This window comes from Crotalus tigris, unplaced genomic scaffold (genome assembly GCF_016545835.1).
Source record: "Crotalus tigris isolate CLP2741 ecotype Arizona unplaced genomic scaffold, ASM1654583v1 scf7180000020772.518028, whole genome shotgun sequence".
Taxonomy (NCBI): domain Eukaryota; kingdom Metazoa; phylum Chordata; class Lepidosauria; order Squamata; family Viperidae; genus Crotalus; species Crotalus tigris.
Genome location: NW_024098172.1, coordinates 331775 through 342895, shown reverse-complemented (window position 1 = coordinate 342895; position 11121 = coordinate 331775). Strand labels below are relative to the sequence as shown.

The 11121-nt window shown below is 47.4% G+C and overlaps 1 protein-coding gene across 4 annotated transcripts in view; it reads right to left on the bottom strand.

Annotated features, from left to right (window-relative positions):
• Nucleotides 1-1772: 1772 nt before the first annotated feature.
• The window catches only part of PTPRA (protein tyrosine phosphatase receptor type A), a 114384-nt gene continuing 105035 nt past the window's right edge, over nucleotides 1773-11121 (bottom strand). For all 4 annotated transcript variants that reach the window (XM_039368379.1, XM_039368378.1, XM_039368381.1 and 1 more), the window contains exons 20-24: nucleotides 10574-10708; nucleotides 8349-8474; nucleotides 6713-6864; nucleotides 4459-4594; nucleotides 1773-2833 (exon numbers count right to left, since the gene is read on the bottom strand). In XM_039368379.1, coding sequence (XP_039224313.1) covers nucleotides 2759-2833; nucleotides 4459-4594; nucleotides 6713-6864; nucleotides 8349-8474; nucleotides 10574-10708 — 624 coding nt within the window. In that variant the 3' untranslated portion in view covers nucleotides 1773-2758. The remainder of the gene's footprint in view (nucleotides 2834-4458; nucleotides 4595-6712; nucleotides 6865-8348; nucleotides 8475-10573; nucleotides 10709-11121) is intronic.

The following is an 11121-nucleotide window of genomic DNA, read 5'->3' as shown; positions in this document are numbered from 1 at the left end:
TTAAAAAAGCATCTTTGGGACAACCAGGACCGGGATGACCGAGAAGCTCCAGAGATATCTCTCTCCAGATATGGAACCTCCAAAGAACAGGACTGTCTTAGCACTTCTCCATCCCCCATAAAAAAGAGAAAAAAAATTCTCTACTGGAGGAAATTCCATTGTTGACCTCAAACGTGGTAGTCGGCCTCTGTGCTGTCAGTGTTCAAAAAAAGGTATATATTCCTGATGAACTGGGGGGGGGGGCAGAAAAGTCATTTCAAACTATCTCATCACATTTGGGGGGGGGGCTGATGGATTTTTGGTGAGATTCTATTTTGAGGACTCTACCTCACCTCTTTTGACACATTTCCGTCAAGATGCTGCAGCGTCTGACTAGCTGTTTTATGAATATTCCTAGGATGCCATTTTTAATTGACTCCCCCCCCTTTTTTTGTTGTGTCATTTCCAGGGAACTTTTTTTAAAAAATATGAGCTTGTAAGCCCTGAAAGCTATTCTCCCAAAATATCAAACTGGGAGTTTTTAAGAAGAGACTAGACAGCCATTTGTCTGAAACGGTATAGGGTTTCCTGCCTGAGCAGGGGGTTGGACTAGATGACCTCCAAGGTCCCTTCCAACTGTTATTCTATTAAGAGGGGAGCAACCTATTCTCCAAAGCGCTTGAGGGCAGGACAAGAAGCAACGGATGGAAACTCATCAAGGAGAGGAGCAACCTGGAACTAAGGAGAAACTTCCTGACAGTGAGAACAATTAACCAGGGGAACAACCTGCCTCCAGAAGCTGTGAATGCTCCAACACTGGAAGTTTTTAAGAAGAGACTGGACAGCCATTTGTCTGAAATGGTATAGGGTTTCCTGCCTGAGCAGGGGGTTGGACTAGATGACCTCCAAGGTCCCTTCCAACTTGATGATGATGATGATGAAGAGACAGGAAGAAGATAAGGGTTGGGGGAAAAATTGTTTCCAAAAAACTCCACCCTCCCGTGTTCTCCTTCCATCTCCTCTCTGTTTTTCCAACCCAGCAGGACTCTGTTTACTTTTTAATTTTTAATGAAAAAAAAATCCAATTTTACAGCATGAATCACTTGTGTAAGGTGGGGGGGGGGACTGCTGGCCATGACTGTCTAAGAGAAGAAAGCGAAGAGGTCCAAAGCAATTTTTTCCCAACTGATTCCAGAACTTTGGGGAGCGGGAACTCCCAGGATATTTGGAACCATCCACGTGGAAAAAGACCAGTTTATGGCGGTTGAGATGTGCAAAGTTTACAAAAGGTTTTAAGGGTTCTCGCTGAGAAACTCTAGGAAGAATTTTAGCTACGTCTCTGGAAACCAAGGAGCTGTGAAGCCCACATATAAGAGAGGGAAAAAAAAAGAAATAATCAAAACTCGGTGAAGTTTAGGAAGTTGTAAAATTTGGGGGCGCTTCCTCTCTGCCTTTGTCGCTCACGATGCCTAAGCAGGGAAAGATGAGAAGATGGAAGTCAACCAGGATCCATCGGCCTAAAATTGCAGGAAGGGTGGAAATGGTACGGTTGCATGACCCACTTCCAAGTTGAAAAACGAAGTGAAGCGAGCAACACAAACCCCAGTTGTGATTCCGTGAGAGGCAGCGAGGCCAGTGTACAAAGCGCACAAATTGGAAAGGAAAAGTTGGTTTAGATTGAAGCATTTCAACATCCAGAAGATCAAGCTGGAAAACTTGCCAGTCAAGAGAAAGGACTAAGATGATATATCCAGATGTGCCAGGCCCTAAATATTCAGAGGGATCTTTGTAGATAATCCAAAAAAAAAAAAAAAAGGAGCACTTTCTCCATCCAGCTGGGATCCTTAACTCTCCAAATATAGTTGTTTCATAAAAAAAAAAAGAGAAATCCAATCTAGAAAGAAGAAACTTCCTAACAGTGAGGACAATTAACCAGTGGAACAGCTTGCCACTAGAAGTTGTGAATGCTCCAGCACTTGGAGGCTTTTAAGAAGAGACTGGACAGCCACCTGCCTGAAATGGTGTAGGGTTTCCTGCCTGAGCGGGGGGTTGGACTAGATGACCTCCAAGGGTCCCTTTCAAACCCTATTATTCTTATAACATCAGTCAGAAGCATCCAGCCTGAATTCCAAAGAGCATGGAAGTTGCCACACTTTTAACTAGTTGTGGTGAAGAGGTTTGGAAAAGGGGCTGCAAACGTCTACCAAAAGCTCTGCTAAATATTCTTTACAAAAAAAAAAAAAAATCCAACCCTGTAAAATAATAAACTCCAAGAGGTTTCCTAGGGGAACGGAGGGAAAAAAAAAAGCTTTATTGGTGTGCCACTTTTTTTTTCCTTTTCAAAGAAACTGCTGCGAATAAGAAATCTCATTTGGTTTTTAAAAAGCTTTACTCCCTAAAGAGGAAGAAAAAAAAAAAGATTTACAAAACAAAACAAAACAAAACAAACCCCAAGAACAGTCTGCATAAACTCTCCAGAAGAGAGGGTGGTTTTTTTTTTTCCCTCTCCGACAATATTAATCCAAATATCACACTATTTAATTCCCCAATAAAACATTGGAAAAGAAAAGTGCCTACAATCTTTTTTTTTTTCCCCTAACACTTTTGCTACATATAAAATCTCAAGCCGATAGCAACCTTATGGTACCAACCCTTCTAAGAACAGTGAAGATTATATACACATTTGGGGATGGGGTGGGTGGCAATAGGGATATTAACAAACAGAATATTACAAAGTATTAAAGAAGGCAACGTTTTTTTCTTCCGGGCGGGTTCAGCGTCACTTGAAGTTGGCGTAATCTGAAAACGCGTCGATATATTCCTGGACCACCTTGTAGCAGAATTCGTACTGTTCCTAGGGGATAATTAGACAGAGGAGAACGGCTGGTGAGTGACAGAACAAACCATGGTTTCCCCCAAAGACCTTCGGCACAAACCTGGGAATTGCCCAGAATTCCTAAGTATTTGTGGAAATTCATGCATAGTGAGTTATCTACTTAAGTGGGTGCCTTAAAGTAGAGGTCCCCAACCTTTTGGGCATCAGGGACCGGAGGTTTTCCCACGGACCGGAGGGGGCGTGGTTTTGTGTGCTGCCTGCATCCCGCGGATGGGGCTCTTTGCTTGTTTGTGCGGACCGGATGCCATTGTGCTGCAGCTCGGTACCGGTCTACACACCGAGGGTTGGGGACCACTGCCTTAAAGCATTTTTCTAGTTCCAGGGATCCAAACTGGGCAATTCTTTATGGGAAAATTTGCAGGCTGTTCTTGACTTGTGACGGTTCCTTTTTATGACCATTCAAAGTTACGACGATGCTGACAAAAAAAAAGAACGGTCCTCGCACTTATGACTATCGCGGCATCCCCAGTCAAGGGTCGTGATTTGGGGGTTTGGCAATTGTTATGTATTATAACCGCAATGGTTGCGGGTTTCTCTCGCAACCTTCTGGCTTCTGACGAGTGAAGTCAACGGGGGGGGGGGAGTGGATCCATTTAAGGACCCAGTGATTTGCTTAACAAATTGGGGCAAAAAGGTTGTAAAATCGGGTGTGGCCACATGGTGATTCACTTAACAGCCACATGGCTCGGGGATGGTTGTTAAGTCCAGGACTTCCTGCACCTCAAAGAACTTTATGAAGAAAGACCAGTTAGCCCAGGGGTCTTCAAACTTGGCCCTTTTATGACTCGTGGACTTCAACTCCCAGAATTCCTCAGCCAGCAATGAGGAATTCTGGGAGTTGAAGTCCACTCCTCCTAAAGTCTATATCAGGGATCTTCAAACTTGACCCTTTAATGATTTGTGGATTTAACTCTCAGAATTCCTCAGCCAGGCACGCTGGCTGAGGAATTCTGGGAATTGAAGTCCACTCCTCTTTAAAGTCTGCATCAGGGGGGTCTTCAAACTCAGCCCTTTGATGACTCGTGGACTTCAACTCCCAGAATTCCTCAGCCAGGCACGCTGGCTGAGGAATTCTGGGAGTTAAAGTCCACGAGTCATCAAAGGGCCAAGTTTGAAGACCCCTGAGTTGGCCCAATGCAGATCAATATTTCTCACCCATTACAGGTAGTCCTCAACTTATGACAACTGAGCCCAAAATTTCCGTTGCTAAGCGAGACAGTTATAAAGTGACATTTGCCCCATTTTATGTCCTTGCTTGCCACAGTTGTTAAGTGAATCCCCGCAGTTGTTAAGTTAGTAACGCCGTCGTCAAGCGAATCTGGCTTCCCTCGATGCTTGTCGGCAGGCCGCAAAAAGGGATCACGTGACCCCGGGGGGGGAGGGGGGACACTGCGACCATCATAAATACGAGCCAGTTGCCGAGCGTTTTGAATTTGGATCACGTGACCGCAGGGATGCTGCGACGGTCGTTAAGTGTGAAAAATCCGCCCTTTATCCTGTGCTGTTATAACTTGGGTCACTAAACAAACCGTTGTTAAGTTGGCGACTTAAGCCGTCATTTCCCCATTGTGGCTGATGCTTACCAGTGTTTGCACCATGTGCGGCCTCTGTAACCTCAAACTCTTCACGGTCTGAAAGACATCCAAGATTCCTTCCGCCTTGACCCGTTCCAGGACGGTCCCCAAGGCGCAAAAGGTCCCCGTCCGCCCAGCTCCAGCACTGTGAAGAAGGAGGAGATGGATGGAACCCTTCCTTCTCCAGAGACCCAACTTAGCGGAGCTTGGAAGGTCTACAGTAGTGGCCAAAATTGTGGAAACCCTTTGGGAAAAGTGTACAGGAGAAAGGCCGCCTTTGGTTTAAGTTTCCACCCATTTTTCTTCTCATTTCTTTATAACTGTAGCCTTGTTCACTTAACAATACTATTTTACATCGCTTTCTGGGCGACCAGTCAACTCTTTGCACCAGGACTTTAATTTTGTGACGTTTTGCAAGCTCACTAAAGCAGTGTTTCTCAACCTTGACCATTTTAAGGCATGTGGACTTCAACTCCCAGAATTCCACAGCCAGCAATGCTGGCTGTGGAATTCTGGGAGTTGAAGTCCACATGCCTTAAAATGGTCAAGGTTGAGAAACACTGCACTAAAGGAAAGAACACACACACACACACACACACACACACAAAACCAACCGACTTGACAGCGATCACATAACACACTAACAAATGTCCTCCTCTCCGCTTCAATACGTGACATCGACCACTGGATCCTATTGTGATCCGATTGGCTCATGGCCAAAACAAGATGACACCCAATTGGCTCTCTAAACACTCAATGGCTACAATCAGGTGAAGGAAAGCTACCTGCGATCCACCTAAGCAAGTTGGGCTTCCTTTTTCTTGTTCTTTGGCTATAACATTTCATAGAATACAGCAGCGATAATTGAACAAAATTGGTTACATTACGTTCTTGATTAAATTATCTTTCCATTAATATATAATTTTATGGTACTACTCCAAAAAAAGGGGTGTTATTAGCCGTCAAACCTCAGAAATACACTTTTCCCAAAAGGTTTCCACAATTTTGGCCACTACTGTACTCATTGGCCGTGGGAGGAGCAAGGAAGGTTCCCTGGACTTCCAAGGGGTAGTAGAGAGTATGAGCTTCTGTTGAGATGAGGAAGGTCTGGGTCAACTCCCTGTTCTGAAGCTATCACCAACTCCAGGACGTAAGCGGCATGGAGATCGTGAAGCAACATTATTTCAAAGAGGAGGGTAGCTTGGTGTAGTGGTTAAGGTGCTGGGCTTAGAAACCGGGAAACTCTGAATTCTAGTCCTGCCTTAGGCGTGAAAGCCAACTGGGTGACTTTGGGTCAACTAACAGGAAGCAATGAGTTCTAATTCTGCCTTAGGCATGAAAGCCAGCTAGGTGAGGGCCAACCACCAGGTGATAGTGAGTTCTAGTTCCATCTTAGGAATGAAAGCCAGAAGAGTGGCTTTGGGCCAATCACCAGGAGATGGTGAGTTCTAGTCCTGCCTTAGGCATGAAAGCCAATTGGGTGACTTTGGGCCAATCACCAGGAGACAGTGAGTTCTAGTCCTGCCTTAGGCAGGAAAGCTAAACTGGGTGACTTTGGGCCAATCACCAGGAGACAGTGAGTTCTAGTCCTGCCTTAGACATGAAAGCTAACTGGGTGACTTTGGCTAATCACCAGGAGATAGTGAGTTCTAGTTCCATCTTAGGCATGAAAGCCAACTGGGTGACTTTGGGCTAGTCACCAGGAGATAGTGAGCCCTAGTCCTACCTTAGATATGAAAGCTAACTGGGTGACTTTGGGCCAATCACCAGGAGATGGTGAATTCTAGCCCCACCTTAGGCATGAGAGCCAATTGGGTGACTTTGGGCCAATCACTGGGAGATAGTGAGTTCTAGTCCTGTTTTAGGCATGAAAGCTCAACTGGGTGATTTTGGGCCAATCACCAGGCGTAGTGAGTTCTAGTCCTGCCTTAGGCATAAAAAGTTGGCTGAGTGACTTTGGCCCAGCCACCAGGAGACGGTGAGTTCTAGTACTGCCTGCCTTAGGCAGGGGAACCGACTAGGCCCCTCTCTCTTTCAGCCCAACTCACCTCACAGGGTTCTTACTGTGGCAAAGAGAAGGAGAAATGAGCGTTAGGCAGGAGACATTTTGTAAAAATGGTGAAGGCAGGATTCAAATCAACGAGATGAAAATGTCCTTGGATCAATGGAATCGGCCTAGGCTGCTGTTCAAAGCCCCCATGGATCATCATCTGTCTATCATCACACAGGGGGTGCCCTCAGGACCCCCCCCTCCTCGCGTTACCTGCAATGCACAGTGATGGGGTGATTGCCAGACTGCTGCTGTTGCTTCTGCACGGCTGCGATGATATTGATCATGCCTTTCCCGTCGCTGGGGATCCCGACCTCCGGCCATCCGTGGAAGTGGAACTGTCGAATTTGCCGGCTTTTGTTTTCCTGCGGGGAAAAGCGGAGGCACGCTGAAGCAAGGGTGATCCTCACAGAAGACAGAATAACACAGTTGGGAGGGACCTTGGAGGTCCTCTACTCCAGGGCTCTTCAAACTTGGGCCCTTTGATGACTTCTGGACTTCAACTCCCAGAATTCCTCAGCCAGCGTGCACGCTACATCGTAAGGGTGAGAGCAGTGAAGGCCTCAGTACAGACAAGCATACAGTTGAGGAATTCTGGGAGTTGAAGTCCACAAGTCATGAAAGGGCCAAGTTTGAAGACCCCTGATATAGACTTTAGGAGGAGTGGACTTCAACTTCCAGAATTCCTCAGCCAGGCACGCTGGCTGAGGAATTCTGGGAATTGAAGTCCACAAGTCATAAAAGGGCTAAGTTTGAAGACCCGATATAGACTTTAAGAGGAGTGGACTTCAACTCCCAGAATTCCTCAGCCAGGCACGCTGGCTGAGGAATTCTTGGAGTTGAAGTCCACAAGTCATAAAAAGGCCAAGTTTGAAGACCCCGATATAGACTTTAGGAGGAATGGACTTCAACTCCCAGAATTCCTCAGCCAGGCACGCTGGCTGAGGAATTCTGGGAGTTGAAGTCCACAAGTCATAAAAGGGCTAAGTTTGAAGACCCCTGCTCTAGCCCAACCCCTGCTCAAGCAGACCATTTCAGACAAGTGGCTGTCCAATCTCTTCCCATGAGCCTCCAGTGATGGGAGGACCCACAACTTCTGGAGGCAGATTGTTCCACTGGTTAATTATTCTCACTGTCAGGAAATTTCTCCTTAGTTCTAGGTTGCTTCTCTCCTTGATTAGTTTCCGTCTGTTACTTCTTGTCCTGCCTTCAGGCGCTTTGGAGAACAGCTTGACTCCCTCTTCTTTGTGACAGGCGCTCAAGTATTGGAAGACTGCTATCATGTAAACCTTTATCCTCCTCTTCCGAGCCTTTACAGAATAACAGACTGGAAGGGACCTTGGAGGTCTTCTAGTCCAACCCCCTGCTCAAGCAGGAGAACCTATACCATTCTAGACAAATGTTGTCGAATCTCTTCTTAAAAGCCTCCAGTGTTGGAGCAGCCACAAGTTCTGGTGGCAAGTCATTCCACTGGTTAATTATTCTGTCAGGAAATTTCTCCTTGCTTCTAGGCCTTCAGGGACTTTGGAGAAGAGCTTGACTCCCTCTTCTTTGGGGCAGCCCCTGAGATACTGGAAGACTGCTATCCTGTCCCCCCTCGTCCTTCTCTTCATTAAACTAGACATCCCCAATTCCTGCAACCGATCCTTGTATGTTTTAGCCTCCAGTCCCCTGATCATCTTTGTTGCTCTTCTCTGCACTCTTTCCAGAGCCTCAACATCTTTTTTTATATTGTAGTGATCAGAACTGGCTGGATGCAGGATTCCAAGTGTATTAAGGCTGTGTAAAGCAGGAACCTGTTATGAACGGTGGGTCCCTGCAGATCTAGATGGGGTTTCTCGAAACGTACCCTGTTATTGGTCACCATCAGATCCCGGACCGTGTAGCTCTCACACTCTTCCTCCTTCTTCAGTTCTATGGTGATGTCTCCGTAGGAGATGGAGGCATCCGAAGGCCAGTACTGAGCACACTTCTCCTAGCAAGTCAGGAAACAGGAAAGACAGGACCGTGAGAAAGCTAAATGAGATTTGGAACGGTCCTCTGATGTCCTCTCTTTTAATGCTATGGGCGGGGAGGGGCGCACTAAATCCTAACAGTGATTTTCCTAGGTCAGAGGTAGGCAACCTTGGCTCTTTTATGACTCGTGGACTTCAACTCCCAGAATTCCTGAGCCAGCATGGCTCAGCTTGGAAACAGCTTGGCTCTTTTATGACTCGTGGACTTCAACTCCCAGAATTCCTGAGCCAGGGAGCCTCTCCCTTTCCCCTCAGCATGGCTGGCTCAGGAATTCTGGGAGTTGAAGTCCACCAGTCATAAAAGAGCCCAGGTTGCCTACCTCTGGCCTAGGCCTAGGCCGCTTTATGACTCGTGGACTTCAACTCCCAGAATTCCTGAGCCAGCATGGCTCAGCTTGGAAACCTCACCCTTTCCCCTCAGCGTGGCTGGCTCAGGTATTCTGGGAGTTGAAGTCCACCAATCATAAAAGAGTCAAGGTTGCCTACCTCTGGCCTAGGCCTAGGCCGCTTTATGACTCGTGGACTTCAACTCCCAGAATTCCTAAGCCAGCATGGCTCAGCTTGGAAACCTCACCCTTTCCCCTCAGCATGGCTGGCTCAGGAATTCTGGGAGTTGAAGTCCACAAGTCATAAAAGAGCCAAGGTCACCTACCTCTGGTCTAGGTCTAGGCCACTTTATGACTGGTGGACTTCAACTCCCAGAATTCCTGAGCCAGCATGGCTCAGCTTGGAAACCTCACCCTTTCCCCTCAGCGTGGCTGGCTCAGGAATTCTGGGAGTTGAAGTCCACCAGTCATAGAAGAACCAAGGTTGCCTACTCCTGGCCTAGGTTTTCACAAATGGAAATCGGGTATGTTTCTCAGCTGGTTTGTGTGTGGGAACTCGTTTGTGAAAGGAACAATCTGAAAGGAAGCCATGCAGTTCATCCCCAGAAGACATGATGGTGGCCACTATGAGGGGCCCTTGGTGCTCTCTGAGCTTGGCGGTTTTCTTACAGACGTTTCATGACCCAAACTAGGTAACCTCATCACTGCTAGAAGGGAGGGGAGTTTGAAGAGAGGAAGAGGAGGAGGAGGAGGAGGAGGAAGGTGGTGATGATTGGGGGGTCCTTGGTGCTCTCTCAATTTGATGTTTTTTTGTAGATATTTCATGATCAAAGTAGGTAACATCATCAGTGCTAGAAGGGAGTGGGGTTTGTGAAGGAGGAGGAGGAGGAGGAGGACGACGACGACCATGGGGTCCTTAGTTCTCTCTGAGATTGGTGGTTTCCTTGCAGACATTTCATGACTCAACTAGGTAACATCCTCAGTACTAGAACGGAGTAAGATTTGCTGAGAGGAGGAAGAGGAGGAGGAGGAAGAAGAAGAGGAGGAGGAGGAGGACTGTGGGGTCCTGGGTGCTCTCTGAGCTTGGTGGTTTTCTTGAAGACGTTTCATGACCCAAACTAGGTAACCTCATCACTGCTAGAAGGGAGGGGAGTTTGAAGAGAGGAAGAGGAGGAGGAGAATGGTGGTGATGATTGGGGAGGGTCCTTGGTGCTCTCTCAATTTGATGTTTTTTTGTAGATACTGCATGACCAAAGTAGGTAACATCATCAGTGCTAGAAGGGAGTGGGGTTTGTGAAGTAGAGGGAGGAGGAGGAGGAGGAGAATGAGGAGAAGGAGAAGATGAGGTGAGCCCAAGAAAACCACCAAGCTCAGAGAGCACCTCACTTTAACGCCGATCTACAAATATCCTCCTTTATCGACGGCCACTCTGTAAGGTGGCTTCAAAAGGGAACGAAACTAAATCGCTGGAGGCCCCGAAAAATCGACGCTGCCTCCTGGTTCGGAGGAAGAACACCTCCCAGTATCCACGTGCAGAGACACGGTGGGAAAAAAAAAAAGAGAAAGTCAATCTCCATCTCTTCTCGGCGAGAGCCTCAGAGGTCGTCCGGCTGGCCATTGCCAGGAAGGAAATGATGGGTTGTTAAGAGGGCTTTTTGCCTGATCCGGGAAGTGCCTCTTCCATAAGACCTCCACCCCATGGGCTCCGCTAGATGTCCTTCACGGTGCCTCACCTGACCCCTCTCCTCCAGCTCGGTCAACATCACGATGGAGCAGGATTTCCACTCCCAGATCATCCGCCAGAAGTCCTCAATGGTGTGCTGGAGGGGTCCTTGGCTGGCAATGTAGGAATCCTTTTGACGGTAACCCTGGAAATGTCAAGATGGGGGAGGGGGGGTCACAAAGAAGCAGCATACCATAGCAATAGCGTTTCTCTGTAGCTCCGTCTGTGTGGTGCCCCAGTGGTGAGAATGCAGAATTGCAGGCTAATGAAGTGCCCACCGCCAGGTGTTCGATCCTGACCAGCTCAAGGTTAAACTCTGCCTTCCGTGGTCGTTAAAACGAGGACCCGGATTGTTGGGGGCTGCAAGAGGCTGACTCTGTAAAACCGCTTAGAGAGGGCTGTAAAGCTGTCAACGCTGCTAACATCGGATGTTCTTGCTTTGACAACATGTGGAGATGCAGCCATTTTCCTTCTTATGTTTTACTCTTCGAATTAGAATTAGATGATACTGGGAGGGGAGGGGAGGAGGAGGAGGAACGTGCCTGGGAGTTTAGTTAG